At 47.3% G+C, this 27,301-nt stretch overlaps 3 protein-coding genes across 3 annotated transcripts in view; 2 read left to right on the top strand and 1 right to left on the bottom strand.

Moving 5' to 3' along the window:
* Window positions 1-21,125, bottom strand: part of Oplah (5-oxoprolinase, ATP-hydrolysing) — a 35,480-nt gene extending 14,355 nt beyond the window's left edge. The window contains exon 1 of the mRNA XM_060389219.1: window positions 21,007-21,125. The gene's annotated coding sequence lies outside the window, so the exon portion shown is untranslated. The remainder of the gene's footprint in view (window positions 1-21,006) is intronic.
* Window positions 18,283-20,383, top strand: Exosc4 (exosome component 4). Its single transcript, XM_021659462.2, has 3 exons — window positions 18,283-18,546; window positions 19,404-19,610; window positions 19,726-20,383. The coding sequence occupies exons 1-3, from the start codon at window positions 18,376-18,378 to the stop codon at window positions 20,083-20,085; spliced, it is 738 nt and encodes a 245-aa protein (XP_021515137.1). The 5' UTR covers window positions 18,283-18,375; the 3' UTR covers window positions 20,086-20,383.
* A 130-nt stretch (window positions 21,126-21,255) lies between the features above and the next one.
* On the top strand, window positions 21,256-24,868 carry Gpaa1 (glycosylphosphatidylinositol anchor attachment 1). Its single transcript, XM_021658797.2, has 12 exons — window positions 21,256-21,439; window positions 21,885-22,064; window positions 22,149-22,260; window positions 22,470-22,617; window positions 22,694-22,795; window positions 22,886-23,082; window positions 23,157-23,353; window positions 23,443-23,596; window positions 23,767-23,862; window positions 24,010-24,200; window positions 24,287-24,457; window positions 24,549-24,868. The coding sequence occupies exons 1-12, from the start codon at window positions 21,366-21,368 to the stop codon at window positions 24,790-24,792; spliced, it is 1,866 nt and encodes a 621-aa protein (XP_021514472.1). The 5' UTR covers window positions 21,256-21,365; the 3' UTR covers window positions 24,793-24,868.
* The last annotated feature ends 2,433 nt before the right edge of the window (window positions 24,869-27,301 follow it).

Here is a 27,301-nt window from a genome sequence, read left to right as displayed (position 1 = left end):
TTTAATCTTCCCCAAAGTTCTATTTTAGAAATTTGGTGGCCTGGAGCAATGAGCTTTCTTTCCTTGAAACAGTGATTCCTTTTTCCTTCTTCCATTTTCTGTGTATTTGCTCTTCCAGAGCACCCTTTTGTTTGTTTGTTTGTTTGGTTTGGTTGGTTGGTTGGTTGGTTGGAGACAGGGTTTCTCTGTGTAGCCCTGTTTAGCTCTGGCTATCCTGGAACTCACTCTGTCTCCCAGGCTGGCCTCACTCGAAGCTCCACCTGCCTCTGCCTCTGCCTCTGCCTTCCAAGTGCTGGGATTAAGGATGTGCACTACCAAGGCAGGTGGATCTCTGTGAGTTCCAGTTCTGCAGAGTGAGTTCCAGAGCCAGAACTGGAAAGGCATGGTCTGAACACAGTTCCAATAGGTCCAACACCATCATACAGACATATATATGCAGGCAAAATACCTATGTATATAAGATAAAAATAAACATTGAAAACCATTAAAAAAAATTCTACCCACCCTCTGTGTTCAGAACGTCTGAGAGCTAGTCTCAAAAAAAAAAAAAATTTGAAAACTGTTTTGCTGGGTGTGGTAATGCATGCCTATGATCCCAGCACTCTGGGAAGCAGAGGCAGGTGGATCTCTGTGAGTTCAAGGATAGCCTGGTCTACAGAGTGAGTCCCGGACAATCAAGACTACACAAAGAAACCCTGTCTCGAAAAACCATGATGATGATGATGATGATGATGATGATGATGATGACAATAATGTCATGTGCCACCATCACCCAGCTAAATTAGCATTTTAAAACACTATTTTAAAAACACTATTCTGTTTTTTAGAAATAGAATCTTGTGGGCTGGTGAGATGACTAGATGGTGTTAAGGCCCTTGCCATCAAGCCTGACAACCTGACTTTGATCCCCAACCCCACAGGGTAGAAGAGAACCTATTCTTGTAAATTGCCCCCTGACCTGCACAACTGCCACAGCACGCATGTGCCCCTAACTACACATGCACACATAACTACAGACAAATAAATGTAGTTAAAAAAAATTTAAAAAGAAATGGAGTCTTGCTGTGTTGCTCAAGCTGACCCCAAATTTCCAGGCGAATGAAAAACGAAACGAAGAGGAAGGACATGACTGCTTCTAGGTACGGTGCAAATGGTGGCACCTCACCCATTTGTCCCAGGGTTTGAGACTTAATACTGGCCAGGTTCAAGTGACCTTTCTATCTCCATCTCCCAGTGCTAGATTAACAGGTTTGCCCCCAATGTCCAGCTGAGGTGTTCAGGTTTTGAATGGCAGAGTCCATGCGTTGAAACTGTTAAGTGTCAAACCTGGGCTGAGGTGGCTGTTTAATGTGTCAAGGCAGACCTAGCCTTCAGGTTCTCCCGGCAGCCCTGGTCCCTACCTCTTACAGGGTATGGCTGGCATATCCAACCTTCTGCCTGAACTCTCCAGCCCAGGGCTGGGCTCCCCTTCCCCCAGACGCTCTTTCCTATATCGTCCAGACAGTTGGTTCCCCGCCCCTTTTGTACCTTTGGCCTCCTGGCTGTTGTACTTGGTCACACACACCCCTCCCCCAGCGACCACCTGGTTCAGGGTCATGACCACATTGGATTTTCCAGCTATGTCTGCCTCTGGCTGTGCTTTCCACAGATCTACGACAAACTTTCTCCTCCACCATACGTGGGAGCACTCATATCCCTTTCCTTTTTACTTCTTTTTTTTTTTTTCCACTCAGAAACTAGTTGGGGAACTTTGGGTGGGTTTACTCCAATTTTGTACCTCTAAACTTCCCTGGCGCCTTGCTGCTGGCGAAACAACTTGTCCCAGTTTGCCATAGGAGACCAGGCAGTAGTTTCTGCTTGGCTACTGTGACATGGATTTTAGCCAACATTGCTCCTCCTTCCCACGTGCTTCCTGCCCTGCCTCAGCAGTGGGGGCCAGTGTTGTTAGCTGGACGCTGAGCTGCTCCAGGACTAGAGAATGTGAGGACACAATGGTGGGTATGCTCCTGGCCTTGACCTTGAGAAGTCTGGCAGGGGCAGGTCCCCCAACATGGTTGGGTGATCCTCCAACTCTGGATATCGGCCAAGGTCATGCAACATAGCAAAAGTGTTTATTTAAGATCTACAAAGAGTTGGGCTGTGGTGGTGCATGCCTTTAATCCCAGAACTTGGAGACAGAGACAGGTGCATCTCTGGGTTTGAGACAGCCTGATCTACAGAGCACGTTCTAAGACAACAAGGGCTACACATAAAAACCCACTTCAAGAAATAAGAATGAAAAAATCATGAACCACAAAAGCTTTCAGGAGCTCTTGAAAGGCTAGGGATAGGGAATAAGTTTCACTCTGGGAAAGAATTGCTGAATTGATGGGCCTACCATCCTTAAAACCTTAAGGAGTAGGAACAGGGGCCTCCTCCTGGGAAAAGAAATCTTGCTCCCAGAGCCACACAGACATGCTTGGTGCAAGGGGGAGGATGAAGGGACTCACTGCTTCCCAGATGCAAAGCTCTGGCTTTATCTGGAAGGTAAGATTGAAGAAACTAAGCCAGAGGACAACAGAAGACAGTGGCAACCTCAGGGAGGAGCCATCAGCAGGAAAGTGGCAAGACAGCTAGAAATGTAACAAAATCGGGTTCAGAGAATGGGGGGCGGGGCCCCTGCTGATAGCTGCACCTGCAAGTTCTCTGAAACTGCCACAGCCAGAGAAGAGACATTTCTGCTGATTATAACATCATGAGCGTATGGGGATGGAATGCAGTAGATGGAAAGCCAAAATGACCTTAGGCTTTCTTAGACCAGTCTGTATCTGACCTATCGTCCTAATGAGGATTAGCTAAAACTCTAGGAATGTACCATTAAGCCTGCTGCCCACCCACCCTAAAGCTGAGAATGCTGTGAGAAACATCTCACGTTTCCTATAGAAGAGATGTCAGAGTCATTCTGTGTGGACACATTTGTTCCTGAGCATCCAGAACACAGAAGCTGCACCTACTCCTGAGAAACCAGGACACGGGTGACAGCTGTGAGCCCCCAAATATCTTGAAATGTCTTTGTCACAAAGACTCATAGCCCCCCCCATTTGTTTGTTGTTTGATTTTTTGCTAAAAAACATTGACTCTTACACCTGCAGATACCCAACAGTGAACTAAAAATAAGAGAGAACTTGCTACCTCTGCCTTCATCTTACATCTGTCTCCTTTACTTTGAACTTTGGGGTACCAGCCAAGTGGTGGAAACCTTATCTTGAAAAGACAACAACCACAGCAGCAATTAAAAAACAAAACAAAACACGTTAACGGTATAAACTGAGGACATGAGGTCTCCATGGTATGGTTCAAGGAAGGTTTTTATTGTAGATATGAGAGCGAGAACAGAGGAAGACAAGTGAGCACAGCCAGCAGACTGGACCTGGTCATGAGAGAAGTAGGGGCAAAGCAGAGGTAGAGAGAGGCAATCTGTTAAGTCTGGGAGTGGTGCACACCTTAAATCCCAGTGCTCTGGTAAAAGGGGCAAGTTGACCTCTTTGAGTTTGATGTCATACTGGTTTGTGCTCCAGGCCAGCCATAATGAGTCCCTATCTCAGGGAGGGGGGGTAGAAGGAGAGAGAGAGAGGAGAGGGGTCTGTTTAAAAGCCTGATAATATGGGTCCAGCAAGATGACTCAATAGACAGAGGTGCTTGCTACTAAGCCTGACAACCTGACCTCAGTTTCCAGGACCCACATGGAGGGAACAAATTCCAGCCAAAGTGCTGAGAATAAGTGACTGTGGGTGCTTTGCCCTAAGTGAGAAACACCTGCATCAATCCTGTTCCTCAAAACACCAAAGCTCAGAGAACACTGTGAAAGATGGTGCAGAAAAAAAAATTAAGTGCTGGAGTTCAGGGAGGACTGGGGTAAAGCAAGGTCTTTTAGACATGGTATGGCCATTGCACTTACAAAGTGACAGCAGCTGTGGATAGTTGCTCAAAATCAATTCCAGCATGGACTGGGGAGGGCTCATGAGGCCCCACCCCAAGCTGAAGAACTTCTGGCAATTAATTGATGTTTGAGCACCTATGGGCAGACTCAGTGGGTTACTGGAAAAGAAGACATGCTGATCGGAGGTGGAGCAGGCCTTTAATCCCAGCACTCCCAGCACTCAAGAGGCAGAGGCCAGAAGACCTCTGAGTTCAAGGCCAGCCTGGTCTACAGAGTGAGTTCCTGGACAGCCAGGGCTACACAGAGAAACCCTGTCTCAAAAATTAAATAAATAAATAAATAAGTAAAAGGATCTGAAGGCCTCAGGGGGCATCTGAAGAAGGAATGGGGTGGTGAATACAATCAAAATACACTATACACATGAATAAATTTATTATAAAAATAAATTTTAAAGATTATAGATTAAAAAAAAAAAAAACAACAACCAAGAGTGTGATGGCCCACACATGTAACTCTATGACTTAAGTACATGAAGGAGAATCAGAAATTCAAGGTCATTTTCTACTACATAACAAATTTGAGGCCAGTTTGGGCTACATGAGACTTGGTAAAAATAGGAATAAAAACTGTACCCTGAGAGGCCTGGTAGCTCAGTTCTGCAAACTCCTCACTGAGAAGGCTAAGGTGGGGGTGGGGGATTGCTGCAATTTTAAAGCTGACTTGGACTATATATTAAGTTCCAGGTCAGCCTGGAAACTAAAATATAAAATAATAAAATGAAGAAAACAACAAAGCTCTCGGTAATAAGAGGCTGATTTACTCTATATTTCACTAACCTATTGCACCCTCCTCTAATATGGAAGACACCAAGATAAAAGTCTTTCCAAATTGTATTAGTGAGATTTGAGACATGTTGAAGCACCCTGCTGTTTGAGGGTGCCATCCTCCCAGCCCGATAGCCATTCTGAGCTTGATGTTAAGCTGCAGGACTCCCTCTCCCCGGCAGGGCCTCCTGCTCTCTTCCTGACTTCATCTGGAGAGTATCTTTAGACATTGATGCTCCTAACCACATTTGACATACGGTCTTTGACACAGCTCCCTGCTAGCTCTCCACTCCCTTTGCCTATAGGATAATTAGGTACTGTGTGTCCCACCCATATGATAGGAGAGTGTTGTTTACTGCAAATCAAGCATCCATGAGGTGCCTAGTTTTAACCAATTATGTACCCCTATCCTTAGAGTCCCCACCTACTCCCCCAAGGAGTATATAGGCTTTGTTCTCTGGAATTAAAGTTGAACTAGCTCCCTGAAGTGGTTTCTGGAGTGTCTGGTCTCCAGTGTGCTCACGGCCTTCCAAGCTCGGTTCGTCGCCTTCTGTTCCTCCTGCCTTCGTGGGCTAGTGGCCAACAGCCCGCCAGGGAAGAAAGGAATTACAGAGGCAGATAACCAAGGGACGGGTCTGCCCCACCTGAGAGGCAACAACTACTCCATGGTATTAACTGATGTATCCCCTGTGAGAAACAATGGTCTTTCCTTTCTAAGGGTACTTGAGATGTAGGCTGAGGCAGGCAGATCATTGTGAAGTCAAGGCTCTCTTGTACTATATCAAAACTGGTCGGAGCATACTTTTGAATAATCCGGAGGGTGCAATTTTGTTATTGAGAACTTCCCACATGCATATAAGGCTCAGCTCCCAGCTTCTTTATTCCCTCCCCATTCATGTATTCTTTTTTTTTTTAAGCACTGAGTCCACTTAGTGTCTTTTTTTTTTTTTTAGTGTCTCTTATAAGTAAATCTTTTCTCACCTTTTTCTTTCCCAGAGTTCCTATCTGTTCTCTCCTTCCTTTGCTATAGGTGGTTCAGCATTCCATTCAACCAATCAGAAGGTGATGGAGAATAATGTTTACAGAACATTAAGACAGGTGATGATCTTGGTATGTACCATCAGCAGATTGTACCATCACTCTCTTAGGCTGAGGACTTTGAGACAAACAGTCCTGGGTCATGAGCTCATTCCAGATGATATAGGCTACAATGTGGGCTGTTCATGTAAGGGTGGTAATGTGTTTGGGGACCTGGGATAGAGGCAGTAGAAGAGGGCCTTACAGAAGAAAGACAAAATCATGCTTAGAGCAGGTGACGTAGTGAAAGGGTCCAAGGCTCTTGGTCTGTGCTGTACAGGTTGGTTAGTGGCAGTCACATCAGATGTTACAGTTGGGAACATCCTTCAAAAGCCCATGCATTGAAGGCAAGGCTTGGTTCCCAGCTCAGTGCTACTACGGAACTTGACAGGGGGCGGGGCCTTGTGAAAGGAAGTTAGATTGATTAGGGCCAGCCTTGAAAGGAGATGAGGGGATCCTAGCTCTCCTGTCGAATTTTCTTTTGTCCTGAGGTGGGCAGTTCCTTTTATAGGTGCTTCCACAAGGCTACCTTCCTCCTGGATTAATGCTTCCAAAATTGTGAGCCAAAAGGACCTTTGGTTTCTTGTAAGTTGATTATCTCAGGAATCTTCTTCTAAATATTTGTTCATTTGTTTTTACTTCCTGGTGCAGCAAGACGGGGCTGGAGAGATGGATTAGTGGTTAAGAGCACTGACTAGGTTCAATTCCGAGCACCCATGTGGCAGTTTACTACTGTCTATAACTCCACCCCCACCACCCCCATCCAGCACCCCTCCCATTTTACCTGTGATGTCTGTTCTATAATGATAGAAAGAAAGCACCATAGTACAGGGCCACTATTCACTATTGCCACCACATCACGTCATTCATGGCTTTCTGCAGAAGTAATGCTTTGACACGTCTGCTGAGTCCAGACTCTGGGCCCCTACGGAGATGGTTACCATTGTTCTTTGTTCTGGTTACAGGAGTCCCGTTATCCTACTTCCTTACACGAATCACCCCCTTTCGTTGAAAACTGGGAATTTTAAGTATCTTGTAGCAACTTTGCATTATGATTGACCAGGTTCTTGGGCTTGTCTATTTTTTAGTTTTAGTTTAGTTTTGTTTTGTTTTTGGTTTAGTGACCTGCAAAGATCAGTTTTGTGAGGTCCACTTCCTTCACGGGAAATGGCCTCTAATGTCACTGCTTGGTGTCTCCCCTGTGTTTAGGGAGCTAGAAGTTCTACCTAAGACAGCACAAGTTGGTGTTCAACCACTGATGAGCAAAGGTTGTGCTTCAGGTCCTGGGTAAGCAAGACTCCCATGTCTTGCCCGGGGATCTGTATGGTCGGTGTGGTCCAGGCTACCCTACATGGTCAGTGTGGTCCAGGCTACCCTACATGTAGATACTATCAGGGACTGAATCACAACGCCAGAGATATGTAGCTCTGAATTACGGGTATTAGGAACACTCACTTTATTTGGCAAGAGGTACCTTGCAGATGTTGAGATGGGGCACTGATCCTTGTGTGTATGCAGGGTGGTAAATGGAGCAGAAAGCATCCTTATTAAAGGGACAGGGGAATAACTTGACCTCCAAACAGAGGGCAAGCTTTAAAATGAACAGAATGTAAAGTGTAGAAATGAATCTGCATCGCGATTTTTATCAAGTAAAAGACAAACACAAGAAAGGGAGAGAGACAAGTCTTAGACAAAATTCGACCCTCCCTTGCTGGGTGGTGGTGACACACACCTTTAATCCCAGCATTAGGGAGGCAGAGGCAAGCGGATCTCTGAGTTCGTAGCCAGCCCGGTCAACAGAGTTCCAGGACAACCGTGGCTACACGGAGAAATCCTGTCTCCAAAAAAACAAACCAAAGCAAAGCAAACAAACAAAAGATTGTAACTCTCCTTCCTTTCATGGTCCAACAGAAGGGATTGCACCCATGTACACACTAGCACTAAGTGGACTCATCGCTTAAAAACAAAAAAAGGAACACATGAATTGGGGAGGGAATAATGGTGTGGCGGATAAGGGAAGGATCGGAGGGGAAGGAGCTGGGAGGTGCGCCTTATATGCATGTGGGAAGTTCTCAATAACAAAATTGTACCCTCTGGATTATTCAAAAGTCGTCGGAGCATACTTCTATGCATTTAAGGTTTATACACTGATTTCTGTACTCTATCAGTGTACCTGTCCTTCTAAGCTGATACCCACTTTACAAGTTCATAAAATAAACTGGATTTTTTTTTTCTGCTCTGAGTCTCCAGCACTTTTACTTTTCTTTTTTTTTTTGGGGGGGGGGGGTGAGTCTAGTACAGCCAAGGCTACACAGAGAAACCCTGTCTCAAAAATCAAAACAAAAATAACAGAAAGCTAAGGCCTAAAGCTATTATAAATCAACATAAGCCTCCATGTTATTATTCAGAGCTGGGGTGGACACAGAGGGTCTGTATGGATTTAGGCGTGTATCCGTGCTGCCCAAAGGTATTGGGGCTCTGGGGCCAGGCTTATTGTGGAGCTAAAGGATCACCAGGTTGGGGCCCTGGCAAAGGGTTCATATGGCTATTTTTTTTTTTTTAATTAAAAAGATGTGTTTGACTGATGTGGTAACACATGCGCTTTAGTCCCAGCACTTAAGTGGCAGATGTGGGTAGATGTCTGTGAGTTCAAAATCAGCCTAGTCTACAAATCGAGTTTTTGGCTAGCCAGGGCCACAACAGTGAGACAACAACAACAACAACAACAAACAAACAAAAATCTAGTTCTGCGCTGGGCATGATGGCATATCCTTTACTTCCAACACTTACAAGGAAGGCAGAGGCTGTCTCTGTGTCAGAGGCCAGCCTTAGTCCACTTAACAAGTTAGGGCTATATAGTGAGTCCTTGTCTGGAGAAAAGAAAATCTGAGATAAGGTTTCAAATAGCCCAGGCTGAATTTGAACTCACTAAGTAGCCAATGGTGACCTTGAACTTTTTTGATCCTTCTGCAAATCAGGGACCCAGCTTCATGAGGTTGGATTGGGGTGCACTCAGTTTGGGTTCAAGGAGACCAGCCACTTCTTGAAAAAGTGTTGTTCTGATGTGGAAATAACATCTAGAAACACAGCTGCCTCCTTCTGATGCATGTTATAACACGAGGAGCTGATGAAATTGGCTAATGGGTATTAGTAATTCAAGAAGAATGGAAGATTAGTCACAAACAAGAAAATTCAGAAAGCCCTTGAATCATTTAACTGGTTTAAACAATGTGTGAAAGAAATCTGTTACCAGGTTTCTTCAAATTTAACAAAGTCATAAAAAATTTACAGAATATTTTACCTGTAAGAGCTGCTACCTACATACAACTCATGTAAACCTCACTTCTTTTTCTTAACCTTTTAAAGATTCGTTTACTTTATGCATATTCATGTTTTGCCTGAATGTATGAATGTAAAACCGCACGTATGCATAGTGCCTAGGGAATGGAGGCAGATGTTGGCATAGGTGCCACAGGAGAGAGAGAAAGCTCAGCAAGATGCTAAGCCTTCACTGTCCAAAGGAGCAGAGGTGTTCAGCCTTCTTGGAAAAGACTAACCCTTGGCTAACTCACTCCAGTTACTTTATTCAATCATTACACAAGGTTAATTGGGGCTGGGAAAGGTTCCAACTACCAAAGCTATCTTGCCCTTGCTGTTTGTGAGAATAGACTATCCACACAAATCTCAGTCCCCCTTGATCATGGCTAGACATATCAAAACTAATAAATCTAGGTTTGCCAGGAGTGTCTTAGGACCAAGGTTTGTGCAGCTGTAAGCTCGCATGTAGTACCATCTAGTGCAGGCCATCCAGGGAGACAACATTTCTTCAAGGTTCAAACAGTCTCAGAACAATTTCTTGGCCTCTATTGATTGAACCATATACAGTAGCAAAGGCTTCGCTGAAACATTTCACTCAAAGCCAGACACAAAGGCTTCACTTTATCACTACGAGGAAGGTCAGAAGAGAGTGTTGGATCCCTTAGAACTGGAGGTAGAGATGGCTGTGAGACGCCACGTGGGTTCTGGGATCCAAACACAGGTCCTCTGCAAGAGCAACAGGTATTCTTTACCAGTGAGCTGTCTCCAGCCCCAAACCTCAGCTTTTTAAACTGTGGGTCATGACCAAATTCACTGTAGCCATACTTCTAAACACACACACACACACACACACCATGAACTTTTTTTTTTCTTTGAGACAGGGTTTCTCTGTGTAGCCTTGGCTGTTCTGGACTCAATTTGTAGACCAGGCTGGCCTTGAACTCACAGAGACCCACCTGTCTGATTCCCTGACTGCTGGGATCACAGGTGTGCGCCACCAAGCCCAGCCCATGGTTTGTACACACATGCCATGTCAACAAAGCTGCCTTGATATACATCAGCTTAGGTTTGAGTATATTACGAATTACAGTGTTTTACTCTGACACGAAGTTTCCTGAAACTCTTTAGTTGTAGGAATATAATACCTTATGGAAAATAAGAATTTTAGTATTTTGCAATCACCATCACTCAGCGTGTAAGCACAGATTAGTCTGTCTTTGGCTTGTATTGTGTTACAATGTTTAATATATTGATTAATTTATTTTTTCCTTTTTCCATTATTTATGTGTGTGTTATATTTATGTATGTATGCATATATGCGGGGGCACATGTCTGTGTATATAGTGGAGACCATAGGTTGATGTCAGGAACCACCTTTGATTGCTCTTCCACTTTAGCATTGAGGCAGGGCCTTTCAATCAAACCCAGATTTCAGCAGTGTAGTCTTGCTAGCCTGCACGAGAGAGTCCCTTGTCTGCTCCTGGGTGGAATCACAGTGCCACACCTACCCAGCACTTACATGGGTGTCTTGGGATCTGACCTTGCAATGAGTACTTAGCACCTGAGCCATCATCCCCTCAACCCAGGATGGTTTTTGTTTTTTGTTTTGTGTGTGCGTGTGTGTGCATACACTCACATGCCATGGCACAGCATCCACGTGAGAGACAAGTTTTGGGAGTCTGTTTTTTCCTTCCTTCGACCATCCAGGTCCCAGGAGTTGAACTCAGGTCATCAGTCTTGGCAACAGTGCCTTTACCCACGGAACCACCTAGCCCTCACCGCTCCCCTGCAAACGAGCTCATTCATTTTGTGTGTGTGAATGTGGTGGGTGTGTGGAATTCAAAGGACAGGAGTCAGCTCTCTCCTTCTTCCATATGGACCCCAGGGATTTGGGTTTAAGGTTGTCGGACTTGCTGTGAAGCACTATAACCTGCCAAGCACCTCATTTACCAGCCCAGAATGCTTCATTTTATAAACAGTTTGAGCTGCTGGCTTCGGTTTTATAAAAACCTGCTAAATGAATGTTGGCTTTGGATTAGAACAACATTCCCAAGTGATTCCTGAAATGGCCCCAAACATAGTTTTGTTATTGTTATTATATATATTTATTCAAAGTGGTGCTCTCAGCATTGACAACTATAAAATCAAAATGTCAATGAGCCCCGAAAGAACACTGAAGATGCTGCACACAACACGGTGTCAAATAGCCAAGAAGTAGCTCTTCATGTGAAAAGAAACAAGCACATCCATCTTATTAACATGCAAATGGGCTTTTATCTTTAATAAATAAAGCAAAATTGGTACTAGAGAGACGGCTCAGGGATTAAGAGCACACACTATTGCTCTTGTACATAAACTTGCTTCTACAAGTTTGGTTCCCAGCACCCACATTGGTGTGGCTCACAACTACCTGTAAATCCAGCACCAGGGGATCTGATGCCCTCTTCTGGACTCCACTGGAACCTGCACTCACATGCACATACACAGATGTAAACATAATTAACAAAGAGTAACAATAGGCTGGTGTGGCGGTGCGTGCCTATAATCCCGGCACTACAGGGAAAGATCTCTGTGAGGTGGAGGCCAGTCTAACCTACACTGAGTTCTAGATCATCTGGAACTATATTGTAAAACCATGTCTCAAAAAACTAATAATAATCAATAAACCTCCTTGAAAAATCACAAATTGTAAAATTGCGTTATGGGAAACTGGTGAAGTCAGAGTGAATGTATATTGCTGACTCATACACAGCTGTGTCAAGGGCCCCAGTGCCTCAGACCACTAGGAACTGCAAGACCTTCCTCCTGGCCCATGTGTACATTCTTTCTCCTGAGACTGCTCTCCTACAGAGACCCCCTACTGAGATCATAACCGGCCTCTTCACTCAGCTTTGTGTAATAAATGCCCTGAGTGTCTGGGCTGCCGGTTCATTGCCATCAGACTGTGTGTCCCACCCTGTCCCAGCTTTTCTATGTTTGTGCCTGTGGTTTCTTCATTCCCTGTCATTCCAGTCACTCCCAAAGACATGCAGGTCACAATACACACACCCAAATAATTGCTCTAAAATAAAATTTTCTGAGTTTGTTAATAGTGTGAGAGCAGTAAGTGTTCTTAACTCCATATCACGCTCATCTTAAAATATCCGGAGCTAGGTACAACGGCACACACCTATAATGTCAGCGTTTATAATCAGAATTTCAAGGTAGGACATTTGTATTACCCCTCCACGACCCAGGGAACATCAGTGAAAAGGGGCTGGGAAGACTCTAAGAGCTGAAGGACTTGGAGGAGTGCAGTGAAACACTGTCTTCTGGATCTGACATGGCTGTTGAATCAAGAACAGCAGGGCTGGAGAGATGGCTCAGTAGTTAAGAGCACTGGCTGCTCTTCCAGAGGACCCACGTTCAATTCCCAGCACCCGCAGGGTGGCTCATTGTATGTAACTCATTGTGTGTAAGTCCAGGAAAGCCAAATCCTATTCTTGCCTCCCTAGGTGCTCATGGGTTACACAGACATATGTTACATGCAGGCAGAAAATTCAAAGAAAGTAATAATAACTTTTAAGCCAGGTGCGGTGGCACACATGCCTTTAATCCCAGTACTCAGGGAGGCAGGTAGATCTCTGTGAGTTCGAGGCACATACACAAGGTATAAAGGGAAACTAGTTGGTAAGAAGGCAACTGTGTTAGTAAGGGTGTAGGGAAGCAACAGGGGGTAATGGGATTTCTGACCATAATAACGGCAGAAGTATGTGAAATTATCAAAATGAAAAAAAAAAAAAAGGAATATTAAGGTCACTTCAGCTGCAGAACAGGTCTGAGGCCACCACGGGCTACATAAGACCCTTAAAAAAAAAAAAGATCAAATGGTGTTAGAAGAAAAATTAAGTTGTTTTCTCTCTATATGTAGAAGGTGAGATCAGAAAAGCATTATTATCTTCAGAAGCCGTCAGTGCACACACTAAAAAGGGCAGAAGGGTAGGGGAAAGTGGTACAGGTAATGACATCAGGCCGTTGGATAACATTACAGTTCTTGTTTTCTTTTACAATATAGTATTTGTCAACTTTTTTATTTTTATTTTTACTGCATGTTGGACTATTTTCTCATTTTATTTGCCCAATTCTGAATCTACAACTTTGTATCCCTAGTTTTACAGGGTCTTGTGAAAAAAGGGAAGCCAACACGGCAGGCCAGAGATTACTCTTCAAAATGCAAGGTTGCTGGGGTCTGGGCATGCAGTTTTGGAGGGATGCCCACCACTCCCTGACAAAGAGTGGCCTTCTGTGACTCAACCGTTTATACAAACAAATACAGTTCGTGCACGGCAGCTTTCCTTCTGGGAGTCAGGAATCTGGGCACCCGCCCAGCAGAGCATGCCTAAGCAACAGTGTGCTCAAACCCCAGTGCTTCCCTGCCAGGGCCTCCCTGGCAGAACATCTCAACACAAGCCGTCCCAACTTGTTCGGGGAATGATGGGAGCATGAAACCGAGAGGACTCTGAAAGCTTACACCCGGTTTCTTTTAGACTTCACCTTGTGAACTTTTCCCTTGGCTGACTTCGATTTCAAACCTTCCTTTGTGTTAAGTCCCCTCAGCCATGAGTACAGTTATATCCTGAATTCTGAGACCTCCCAGCCAACTGCATCCCAAACACGGCCCTCAAATGTGTGCAAGTATTAGGCCCCATGATGGTTAATTTTGACTGTCAGCTCGGTTGGATTAAGAAAAACCTAGATTGGGGGCTAGAGAGATGGCAGTTAAAATGTACTTGCTGCTCTTGCAAAGGACCAGCATTCAGTTCCAAGCACCCATGTTTGGGGGCTATAACTGCCTATAGCTCCAGCTCCAGAGGGATCCAACACCCTCTTCTGACCTTTGTGGGCTCTCAGACACCAGGGCATCTATACATCACACACACATACACACAGAAAGAGAAAGAGAGAGAGAGAGAGAGAGTTTAGAAACTTAAAAACTCTGAGTCATCAGCGAGGAACACTTTGAGGAGTGTTTCTGAAGAGCATCTCTGGAGAGGGATTACTGAAGAGGAGAGATGTACCCCGAAATGGTTCCACCTTCCCATAAACTGGGGGCATACACTGAAAAGGGGGGGGAGAGGAAGCCAGATGAGTACAGGCAGTTTTGTTTCTCTGCTTTTTGACCACCAAAACTTAAACAATTCCAGCCATGTGGCCTCCACTATGCCTTCCAGCCATGGTGAACATGATTGGCTCAAACTGTGAGTCAAAGCAAAGCCTTCCTCCCAAATCTGCTTTTTGTTGGGCAATTTATTATAGCAAAAAGAACAACAAGCACATTAGGTCCCTGACTCTGAAATCTATCCAGGCATATGTCCTACAGCCAGAATATGGGGTCAGAGGAGCCAGAGAGTGAGTGAGGAGGAGTCTGAAAACTAAACCTGATGCTACCAGGTTGTGGTCCTTGTTCCTAAGGGGTAGAAAGATGCTTTTCCTTGGAGACGTGGTGAGGAGTCTATGGAGCTGGAAGCAGCAGTGGCCACTGACCTCCTTTAGACTACTCAGGCTGAAGACCAGCATTATTCTGGCTATCCTCAATTGCTGAGGCTGGGACCACACAGTGGGGTAGGGGGCCATTGGATTTCCTGAGGCAGTTTAATATAACCACCAGTGGTAAGGACCAGACATGCCCAAGAAAAACAACCCTGACCCAACAGAGATAGCAGGTGCTCAGGCTACCCTGGTAAGAAAACTGGACTGCTCCAACTACAGAGCAGCTTGGCCCAGCTGCTGAGGGTCAAGGACTGAAGACCTCTCAGCCAAGCTGCATTAGCAGGAGTTGGTTCTCTTATTTACTGATGCCCCGCCATCATGAAAGCACAACCACTGTGAGAAGCGGATGTTGTTAAGTGCTAGCATTGGGGTCCCTGGGGTAGACTACTTCTTGGCCCAAGTTATATATCCAGCCTGCCTGCTTTTCTTGTAGTAAAATGTTGACAGTCCTCTCATTGAGGTGTGGGGTCCATGTCCGCTACACTGGTTTTGTGCTTTGTGCGTCTTGAGATGTTCATCCTTGGGACCCATTCATCCTCTCTTCTCAGTATCATATACACTCTACTCACTGCTTTAATTTTTAAGTTTGAATAATGACATGTATTTTCTTATGCACTAACCAGGGGCTGTATGATAGAGGGAGCCAGCAGGTAAAAAGGGTGAGCTCCTTGCTATGATAACTATAATACAGATAACTATAAAACAGAGACAAGGAAAGGTGCTGGGACTTGGGTGGGGGTGTCTCTCTTTTTCTTCCTATGAACACAACTTCCTTTCTATTGGATGGGACTGACATGAGAGGCTGGAATGTACAGAGATAGAAATGTAAGACTAGTAAGACTGTTAGGTGACAGATCCTCTACTTGCTCTTGTTCCTGAAAATCAGGCTGTGCCCCTGAAGTCTCTCTAGGACAGAGAGTTGATACAAAGCTATGTCCCATGCAACTCTCAGAGTTCTTTCTCTCCCTTTCCCAGACATAAAACAGGTCTGAGTTACTGCTACTTTATTTTTATATTTTCTTGATCTAGGGGAAGGTGCCTGCCAGTGTGGGCATAGCAGCCATCAGAACACAACTTCTGGGTCTTTCTCTCCTATTACCATATAGGTCCTGGCGAATTTTTTTTTTTTTTTTTTTTTTTTTTTTTTTGAGACAAGGTTTCTGTGTAGCCCTGGCCGTCCTGGAACTCACTCTATAGACCAGGCTGGCCTCAAACTCAGGATATCCGCCTGCCTCTGCTTCCCGAGTTCCGGGATTAAAGGCTTGTGCCACCTCATCTGGCTGGTGTGCTGTTTTAACTCTGCTTATCCTTCGAAAGTGAATGTTCTCTCCCTTCAGGACACCTGTCCTGCCATACATTACACTCACCTCTCCAGAGCAAACTTCTGACTACTTATTTTTCCCCTTCAGGGCCTCATCATCGCTGTCTGTGACAATGATGCTGTCACTCTCTTAATAAAGCTCATCTGAAGAGCCATTTCATCTCAGTTTCCTTCTATGAATCTGTATGATCTTTTATCTTTAACAACAAGAACAAATCAGGGGCCAGTGAGATAGCCCAGCTGATCAAGGCACTCGCCACCACCTTTGACAACCTAAATTCAATCTCCAGAAGCTACATGGGGCGGAATGAGAAAACTGACTCTGAAAAGTTATCTTCAGACATCCACATGCCACCATGAACAAGAATAGTTAAGAAAAAAAATTTTTTAATTGCCAGATGTGGTGAAGCACTGAGCACCCAGAGGCAGGTGGATCTCTGAGAGTTCTAAACCAGCTGGGGCCTCATATCTTATCCTAACACACACACACACACACACACACACACACACACACACACACAGCAAACAAAACACCACAAGATTATAATTTTTTGAGAATTGGGTGAGAAAAGAAGAAAATGTACTTAGAATCCAGACGCACAAACTCTCCATTGGGAATAGCATTCTTTAATTACAAGTCCCTAGAACACAGGGAAGACACAATGGGAATACAACCTGCAGTATCTACCCTGTGGGTATGAAACAAACAATGAAAATATAACTCCAAGCCAGATGTCATGGTCCCATTGATAATCACAGCACTAGGGAGGTTCTGGTAGGAAGACTGCCAGCTCAAGGGCAACCTGAAATACATATCAAGACTCAAAAAATCTACAACTGAGAGACCAAAAGATTAAAAATTAGCAGCTATTATTAATTAAGGCCTGAACTATGTGGGTGGAGAAATCTAGTAATGCCCTGAGGGGAAGGACCACCTTACTGCATTCTTTCCCCACCCACTAGAGATACAGTTGCTAGGAAACTGGACCATCCCCCTAGGGAGGGACACCAGGTCATTATGGTCTGGGAACCTTCCTCTAGCCAATCAATTAAAAATGTACCATTTTGACCAATAGATGCTTGCCAGGCAGGAATTGGGCATGCTGCCTTGGGCATGCTGGGAGGGACCAGAATCTATATATCACCCAACTAACCTGGGCGCAGGGCACTCAGCTCCCACCGCTTTGGCGGTGGAGGTGTGTGGGTCCAAGCTGCAGCTTGTAATTTACAATAAAAAGAACCTCATGTATTTACAGCGGAGTCTGTTTATTCCTGGTCTTTTGGGTTTCCTGAACTGGGCCAAACACAACAAAACAAAAGATACATATGAAGATTCCAAAAAGCAACAACTGAGTGGTGGTAAGATGCTTTTAATCCCAGCATTGAGGAGGTGGAGGCAGAGGCAGGCAGATCTCTGTGAGTTGGAGGCCAGCCTGGACTACAGAAGGAGTTTCAGGACAGCCAAGGCTACACAAAGAAACCCTGTTTCCAGAAGCCAAAATAAAAACAACATAGCAACAACAACATTTCAGGATTATAGGTTTCATACTTTCTGAGTGAAACCACTCCACAAAAGTGTATACTAAATGGTCCAATATTTAAAAATATCGGAACTCCAAAACCTACCATACAGCTGCATATATACAGCTGCAGGCGTTTTGTGCTTGCATTCAGGTGACAGAGAAAATTTACTGGCCAAGACCAGGGAGGGAAACACGGATTTAACCAAGCAAAGTAAACAAAACAGAAAAACCTAAAACTGCTCTACAAAGAAAAAAAAAAAAATTTACGTGTCCATGAAACAAAAATTGGAGCTTGGTTAAACTGACTACTGCAAAAACCACGTGGGCCAAAGACCAAAATGCAGAAGACCAGGGTTAGATTCCCAGCACTCATACAGTGGTTCATAGCTGCCTGTAACTCCTGTTCCAGGGAACCTGATGTTCTCTTCTGACCTCCACAGCACCAAACACACACGTGACGAGTAGACCATACACGCAGGTAAACCATAACAATAAAATTAATTAAGAGAGAATTAAAATAAAAAAGACTAAAGAATGTGTCTGCTGGAGCCAGCGCCTCCAACAAACCGAAAACTTCCAGGAGGAGAAGCCTGTATTCAGGGCGTTCCTCCTTCAGCAAATCCCGAATTGCTGTAGAAGCTGGCTCGGCTCGGGCCTTCGATATCCCGGAACTGAACGACCTAACCCGTACAGTCAGAGAGCCGGGGATGCCTCGAGCCGCAGTTCCCATGCACCGGAAAGGGACTTGTTCACCGGAAACCGTGGTTTAACCGAGACCAAGAAAGGAACGGACCGCCGGAAGCCGTGAAGGCCCGGGCCATCTAAAGCGTCCAGCTCTCGGAGGCGGAGCGAAGGGCGCACAACATGGCCGGGCTGGAGCTCCTGTCCGACCAGGGTTACCGGATAGACGGTCGGCGCGCCGGAGAGCTGCGCAAGATCCAGGCGCGGATGGGCGTGTTTGCTCAGGCCGACGGCTCGGCTTATATCGAGCAGGGCAACACTAAGGCGCTGGCTGTTGTCTACGGGCCTCACGAGGCGAGTAAGCGGCAGGGATAGTACGTCGGGGTAGTAGACCTGAGACTTATTAACTACTCCCTCCCAGTGGGCCCTGTGTTACTCCTTTCTCCAGTGCTGCCCGCATCGTCTCTGAGATGCCTCAGCCAGCATGGCGAAGCTCCACTCACTCCCTGTTCTCTCTCGCTTATTATTCCGACGTCTTGGCGGGAAGTAGCCTCCCAGGCCACAACTATACTCTTCCTTTCTGCCTCTGCTACATCTAACGCGTCGCTTGCTTCTCTACTGTAACATAAGTTCCCAAGACATGGACTTTAGATGAAATTGTCTGCCTTTTATTGCTGTGTCGCAGTGCTGTATCAAGGGCCAGCAAAACATGCACATTTTAAAGTTTGCTTGGCATAGGGGAGCTCAGCTTTCTACGTGAAAGCCAGGATGACGGTCAGGTATAGAACATTTCAGAGCAGACTATCGGGAGGTAGAGGGGAAATAGATCAGATAAACTTGAGTTACCAAGCGGGTGAGTACCCAGGCTTTGAAGGTCAGGGAAATTGAGATTTTTTTTTTTTTTGTACGTGTAATGGGAAGCCTCTAAGTAAAATGTTAGTGTGCAGGTGACACAATCAGATTAGATGTTTGTAAATATACGGTGGCCACAATGGGAATAATTTGGGAGGAAATGGAGCAACTGAAGAAGAGTTGCCTGCCAAAGATGACATGATATGGCTTAGGCCGAAAAGTAAACCCTCCCTCCAGCTATGGTTTGGAAGCAAAATAGCTGCTTCTTTCTGAAGCAGTATCAGAAGAGGAAGAGGAAGGTTGAACCATAGATTGTGACCCAGAAGGTAGGCCTGGCTCATTCATTCTTTCTCCTCCAGATCCGGGGCTCCCGGTCTCGAGCCCTGCCTGACCGGGCTCTTGTGAACTGTCAGTATAGTTCAGCAACCTTCAGCACAGGTGAGCGTAAGCGAAGGCCTCATGGGGACCGTAAATCTTGTGAGATGGGGCTGCAGCTCCGCCAGACCTTCGAGGCGGCCATCCTCACACAGCTGCACCCACGCTCCCAGATTGACATCTATGTGCAGGTGAGCCCTACCTGCAGTCGCAGCCCCCTCCCCCGGGGGCGGGGCCTAAGGCTACGAGGTGGGCCTGAGATCCTAGAGGATGAGATGTCAGTCTGATATCCTGATGCCCCTGCAGGTGCTGCAGGCGGACGGTGGGACCTATGCAGCATGTGTGAATGCAGCCACGCTGGCAGTGATGGACGCCGGGATACCCATGCGGGACTTCGTATGTGCGTGTTCAGCTGGCTTTGTGGATGGCACAGCACTAGCAGACCTCAGCCACGTGGAGGAAGCTGCTGGGGGCCCCCAGCTAGCCCTGGCCCTGCTGCCAGCCTCAGGCCAGATTGCACTGCTTGAGATGGACTCGAGGCTGCATGAAGACCACTTGGAGCAGGTGCTAGAGGCTGCTGCCCAGGCAGCTCGAGATGTGCACACTCTGCTGGATCGTGTAGTCCGGCAGCACGTGCAGGAGGCCTCTATCTTACTGGGGGACTGAGTGCCAACCACCCAAATCCGGAATAAAAACCTGATCCTCTTGCTGAACACAGCTTACTGTACAGCACTTCGAAGCCACTCAGAGCCCTGCAGGGCACAGTTGGTAGTGATGTCCATAAATGGAGAGGGGACTTGTGCTAGGAAGAGCAAGAGTGCGCAAGCCCTCAGACTGAGGAATACGCCATGCTCACACAGCCCATCTGGAACCTGAGCACAAGGTTGAGGTAGCACTCAGCTGCCTATGGGTGCCTATCATTGGAGGGGTAAGGTTAAACTAAATAAAGTGGTTCTCAACTTGAGGGTAGCAACTTCTTTGTAGTCTAATATCAGATATCCTGCATATCAGATATTTACATTACGATTCATAACTAGCAAGATTATGGTTATGAAGTAGCAACGAGATAATCTTATGGTAAGGGATCACCACAACTTGAGAACTGAATTAAAGGTTAGAAATGTTGAGAAGCACTGGACTAATGTCTTTCCTTGGAACTCTCACTGGGCCTTTTCTGCCATTTGCATTGGGCTATAAAAGGAAGATCTTTGTTGCCTCCTGGTCATCTATCCTTAGTCCCATACCTCTGCACCCTTTTAGAGAAACGGCCTTTATGCACACCCTTTCCTCTGGCCACCAACTCGCTCACTGTGCCAGTGGCCTTTTGGTTGGACAAAAGTAGCATGCTTTCCATTGCACCTGCCCCATTTATCCGGTGGTAGTACACCATCCTTCCAGTAGCCTTGTATCTGACCTTGACGACCATGATTCTGAGCCCACTGTCTTAATTAAGGTTCATGACATCCATAGAAATGACTCAACACCTGATCCTGAGTTCACACGGGAGTCTTTAAGTCAAAGCTACAGTCATTCAGTATCTCGCTTCAGCGGACATTTACCTTTTTGTCATTCTAGCTCTCCACCCACCTGCGTTACACACCGTCTTTTCTCACTCCTGAGAACCTTTAGCTGGCATACTATTGCTGCTGTATCTTGAGCTCAGTCTGGGTCCTTCCGGAGGCTGTTCAATAGCCGCTCCTCAGCCCCAGGTTCGAGTTCCGCCCACTGTCCCTGACCACATCCTGTAGCACTGCAGTTCTGAGCACGCGCAGAGCTTGGCATGCGCAAGGTGTCGTTCCCAGCAATGTTTGCTCTTACCATGCGTAGTGGCGCGAAGAATCCTGGGACCGGAAGTACAGGCAGCACGGGGCGCCGGGTCTGACAGGGACCGGGCGCGCTTGGAGGTCTCTCAGGTGGCGGCTAGAGCGGAGCCCCCCCGCCCCGCCATGGGACTCCTGTCGGACCCGGTGCGCCGGCGCGCCCTCGCCCGCATCGTCTTGCGCTTAAACACTCCGCTCTGGTGAGGGCGGGTACGGGGGCGGGGCTCCCGGGAACCTGAGCTGCTGTAGCTCCCCTTGCGCCTACTGCTGCTCCAGGGTCTGACTCCTCTGCAAACATCACTCAGACCCTGAGCTTTGAGCTCTGTTGCCCATCCATCCCTGTTATAGCGGCTGGGGTTGTTTTGTTTTGTTTTGTTTTCTTTCTTTCCACCTCGGAGACAATGCTTCTCTGTGTAGCCTTGGTTGTCCTGCAACTCGCTCTGTTGACCAGGCCAGCCTAGAGCTCAGATTTACCTGCCTCTGCCTCCCGAGTGCTGGGATTAAAGGCGTGTGCCACCACCGCCCGGCTGCAGCTCCGGAGTCTTAATGGCTTGGACCATCCCGTTGGACCCCCTGGAGCGGTGGTGGAAGCCGCAGGTGGGAGACCCAGGCCGAGCTAATTCTGCGACCCCTCTGTTCTCTCAGCGTGCTGAGCTATGTGGCTGGCATCGCCTGGTTTTTGGCGCTGGCTTTTCCGCCGCTAACCCAGCGCACTTACATGTCGGAGAACGCCATGGGCTCCACCATGGTGGAGGAGCAGTTTGTAGGTGGAGACCGCGCCCGGAACTTTGCCAGGGACTTCACTGCTCACCGTAAGAAGTCGGGGTGAGTGCCTCGCAGCGGGCTGGGGACTTTGAGGGGCAGTCGAGACCAGGGAGCTCTGCTCAGAAGCTATCTTTGTGTCTCCAGGGCTCTACCAGTGGCCTGGCTGGAGCGGTCTATGCGATCCGTAGGGCTGGAGGTCTACACTCAGAGCTTTTCCCGCAAACTGCCGTTCCCGGATGAGACCCACGAGCGCTATGTATTGAGGGAAAGGGGTGTGCCTGGGAGAAAAGCACCTTGGAAGGGTGGCCTGGGTCGGGTGTCTTGTTGAAATGCCCTGGAACCAAGAAACTCAGTGGGAGGGATGGTCTAAAGACCCGGTGGGCATTGTAGCGCCAGGGAAGAAGGTAGGCTTCGGCCTGTCTTCTCTAGAGTCTGCTGAGGTCTCCCCATCAACACTTTGCGCAGATGGTGTCAGGAACCAATGTGTATGGCATCCTGCGTGCCCCACGTGCTGCCAGCACCGAGTCCCTGGTCCTTACCGTACCTTGTAGTCCAGATGCTACTAACAGCCAGGCTGTGGGGTTGCTGTTGGCACTTGCTGCCCATTTCAGAGGTGAGGTTCTAGGGCTCGGATCAGGGAGGGTTTGGCCAGTGCCCCAGGCCCTGCTGACCTTGTTTCTGACTTCTAGGGCAGATTTACTGGGCCAAAGATATAATCTTCCTGGTAACAGAACATGATCTGCTGGGCACTGAGGCTTGGCTGGAAGCCTACCATGACATTAATGTTACAGGTAGGTGTTGCCCTAGTCTTGCTCCTGTCTCTTTTAGAGTCAACGGTTCTCACTAGGGCCCCCTCTAGTGCTCACTGCTTGCTCCTACAGGCATACAGTCATCTCCCCTGCAGGGCAGGGCTGGAGCCATCCAGGCAGCTGTGGCCCTGGAACTGAGCAGTGATGTGGTCACCAGCCTTGATGTGACTGTGGAGGGACTCAATGGTCAGCTGCCCAATCTTGATCTGCTCAACCTCTTCCAGACCTTCTGCCAGAAAGGGGGGCTGTTATGTACACTCCAGGGCAAGGTGGGACCACCTGCTTGGGAGCGTGGGCCCTGTGGTAAGGGGGCAAGTCTGATCCTGTCCCCATGCCTCCAAAGCTGCAGCCCCAGGACTGGACATCACTTGAAGGGCCATTGCAGGGTCTGCAGACACTGATGCTCATGGTTCTGCGGCAGGCCTCTGGCCGGCCCCACGGCCCCCATGGCCTTTTCTTGCGCTATGGAGTGGAGGCCCTGACCCTACGTGGCATCAATAGCTTCCGCCAATACAAGTATGATTTGGTGGCAGTGGGCAAGTAAGTGTCTGGTCCCCTTCCCATGCTCAAGGCAGTATGTAGGTTGGGTGAGAGGCTGGCTGACCCTGCCCTGACTGTGCTCCTGACAGGGCTCTGGAGGGCATGTTCCGCAAGCTCAACCACCTCCTGGAGCGTCTGCACCAGTCCTTCTTCTTCTACCTGCTGCCCGCCCTCTCCCGCTTTGTCTCCATTGGCCTCTACATGCCTGCCACTGGCTTCTTACTCCTGGTCCTTGGACTCAAGATATCCTCTGCCCTGATTCTCACTACTCCCTTGTGGTCAGCTTCAAATCCCTTTCATCTATAAAGTGGGGATCATCCTTCATCCTGCCATGGGGGTGGGAAAGTGAGCCCATGATCTCCAATCTAGCAAATCCCATCCAATGTCTTGTTGGGGTCCTTGACCTGGTCCATGCTCTGGAGCTGTGGATGCAGTTACACGAGGCTGGAGTGAGCCCTGAGGAGGCTGGGAAGGCCCCTAACTCTGGGTCTCCACTCTTGACAACACAGGTGATATACTCTACTGATGTTAGGGTGGGTTTCTAGGGTCCCCAGGCGTGCTGTCAGTTGCTACATTGCCTGGGATAGAGGGGTGGTATGAGTCCTTGGGACTGCCTAGGCCTCTGACCTAACTTTAAGTACCCGTGTGCTCTGCAGGGTGTGGGCCTGGCCTCACTTATAGCCCCTCTACTGATCTCTCAGGCCATGGGTTTGGCCCTCTATTTCCTCCCTGTGCTGGGCCAACATGTAGCTGCTCAGCATTTTCCAGTGGCTGAAGCCGAGGCTGTCGTGTTGACACTGCTAGCTATTTATGTTGCTGGCCTAGCCCTTCCACACAACACCCACCGGTGAGCAGCTGGGCTGGACAGGTGGAGGTGGGTCCCCCGTGGACTTAGATGGATTCTGGACTTCCCTTGAACTTATTGCCTCGTAGAGTGGTCAGCTCACAGGTGCCAGACAGAGGCTGGATGGCACTGAAACTGGTGGCCCTGATCTACCTAGCACTGCAGCTGGGTTGCATTGCTCTCATCAATTTCTCCCTGGGCTTCCTGATGGCCGCCACCATGGTACCTGCTGCTGCACTCACCAAGCCCCACGGACCCCGGTATGTGCCAGTCAGCTTCTCCTCCACCAGTACCCTCATTCATTCTTGGCATCCACCATGTTACATGCTGAAATGTTGTCCTTCCACTCAGGCTACTGTATGCTGCCCTGCTGGTAGTGACAAGCCCCGCAGTCACACTCCTTGGTAGCTTATTCCTGTGGCGGGAGCTGCAGGAGGTACCACTGTCTCTGGCAGAGGGCTGGCAGCTCTTCCTGACAGCACTGGCCCAGGGCGTGCTGGAACACTACACCTATGGCGCCCTCCTCTTCCCAATACTGGCCCTGGGTCTGTATCCCTGCTGGCTGCTTTTCTGGAACGTTCTCTTCTGGAAGTGAGGTCTCTGGACAGGGATTCCTCAAACCTCCATTCTACCTCCTCCTCCCTGAAAAATAAACAAGTGGTGTGTTTCTATTCTTTGGGATCCTGGCCTTCTTTCTACTCAGAGCCCCTAGCAGTTTGTAGACATTCCCACTTGCCTCTCTGGAGGAGCCACCAAGGTCTCCTCAGTTGCAGCTTTCCTGATAGCAGAAGTGGGAGACTGGCCTCATCAACAACTGGAGGAGAGCCTCGGTTGGATGCTGAAGGGGCAAGTGCAAACCCATTCCCAGCTGCACATGAAGTGCTGTGCTAGAAGCAGTTCTGGGGCATGAGATAATTTGCAGCCAGCCTATGAGGGCCTGACAGGAGCTGGGGCATCTTTAGTGCTAAACTGAGAGGACTAAGGAACTGGTGGCTTAGGAGGTTAAGAGTTTAGGCCACGTTTCTAGCCAATGCTAGAACTTCAGTGTGGGCTTTATATGGAGTAGAAAGAGCACTAGGCTCCACTTCTAGTAGCACAGGCCAAGGCGAGGTGTCCACTAGAGGCAGACCTCAGCATAGTAGAAAGAGATGGTACTCGAAGGCTAGCCGGCACCCAGAAACAATAGACATGAGAGAAAAAGAGCCAAAAAGCAGGGCTACACTGACAAGCCAGAACTGAAGGAAACAGGTTGTTGTGACAGGAACCCCAGAAGGAACTTTTGCAGAAGAAAGAAAGAAGTATGTCTCTTTCTGGCATGTTAGGGCTATTTTAGAAACCCTGGTGGCTAGTCAGGAGACACATTATAGGAAAAGACAACAACGCCTTGAATAAAGACACTTAAAACCAAACAGGTCTGGATGTGCCTTCACATTGCCCAGTTGAGGTCCAGTGTTTGGAAGGCAGACACAACTGATCTGCCCAAGGAGGTTATAAAGTTCATTAGAATCAACTCTGGTCCAAGGGACTCTCCTCTTGGACACCTCTCTGATTCTTCCTATCTTCCCACCAGTTGGTTCCTCTTGGCCCCGGTTTCAAAGAGTTTCACTCTGAGCCAGAGTGATGGCTCAGCAGGTAAGAGCATCTGCTACCAAGTCTGACAACCTGACTTTGATCCTGGGTTCTTACACATCCTTTGATCACATGTGCATTGTGACACACATGTCTGTGTACACACAAAAAAATGTTTTAATTTTTTTATGTTTTAGAAATATGTTTCTCTGTAGCCCTGTTTGTCATGGACTCCCTATGTAGATCAGGCTGGCCTCGAACTCACAGAGATCTGCCTGCCTCTGCCTCTGCTGGGATTAAAGGTTTGCTCCCTTGAGGAGACTGCTGCTCTATCTAGGTAGATATAGCTTACCTATGGAGGGAATGTGTGGAAGCCACTGAGGCAAGCAGCCTCATCACTGGGTTGCCAGTCTTTGGCCCGTTAGACCCTACTCCAGCCTTGCCTGCTTCCTACTTCTGCCCTTGGAAGTGCTACCTCCTAGCTTTATCACAGGCCTTCCTCTATTTAGTTGGCTAAGACTTGTCTGTGTTCCTTTTGTCTCTGACCTGTCATCTGGTACAAAATTCTCCCCTGCATTTTGGCTGGGCTTTGACCATAGCTATTTTTAACACAACTTTAGTAGTCCTTTCCAACACAAATGGACATATATTTATTCCAGGAACATTCACAGGAAAAAAGTTGAGTGTTTTTCATCTACATGAATGTTGAAACAGAATAAATATTTGTTGAGGTGGGAATTTGTCTTAATTTTCATTAATGTGTATGTGTTTTTCCAAAATCATGAATATCTTAGCCCTCTTCAGGGCAAAAGTAGGGGAACCATGAATTTGAGGCCAGTCTAGGTTATATAGTGAATCTCAAAAGAAAAGAAGAATCTGCATGGTGGACAGGGTGGTATGCGTATATGGTCTTAGCTAATCCGTGTGCCCTTGCCTAAAGCAGATTACATGAGCCTTAAACACACAAAAGGTCCAAGGTATGATGGTTCCTGCTTGTGGTCTAGCCCACAGCCTGAGATAGGTGTATTTTGAACCTGAACTGTATATGTGACAAAAGGTTATAAAGGTGTAGTTGAAATGTAACAGGGAGGGGCCTGGAGAGGTGGCTCAGAGGTTAAGAGCACTGGCTGGTCTTTCAGAGGTCCTGAATTGAATTGAATGAGACACATGGTGTCTCATAACCATCTATAATGAGATCTGGTGCCCTCTTCTGGCCTGCAGGCATACATGCAGGCAGAACACTATACATAAATCTTTTTTTTTCATTTTTATTTATTATTAGTTACATTTTATTAACTTTGTATCCCAGCTGTATCACACTCCCTCATTCCCTCCCAATCTCACCTTCCCTCCATCTCCTCCCTGCCCCTTTCTAAGTCCACTGATAGGGAAGGACCTCCTCCCCTTTCATCTGACCCTGTTTTATCAGGTATCTTCAGGACTGGCTGCAAAGTCCTCCTCTGGTCTAGCAGGACTGCTCCTCCTTAGGGAATGGGAAGGTCAAAGAGCCCACCATTGAGTTCATGTCAGAAATG

The sequence above is a fragment of the Meriones unguiculatus genome, chromosome 8, assembly GCF_030254825.1.
Source record: "Meriones unguiculatus strain TT.TT164.6M chromosome 8, Bangor_MerUng_6.1, whole genome shotgun sequence".
Classification (NCBI taxonomy): domain Eukaryota; kingdom Metazoa; phylum Chordata; class Mammalia; order Rodentia; family Muridae; genus Meriones; species Meriones unguiculatus.
The sequence above is the reverse complement of the archived record's forward strand: the minus strand, read 5'-3'. Positions and strand labels throughout refer to the sequence as shown.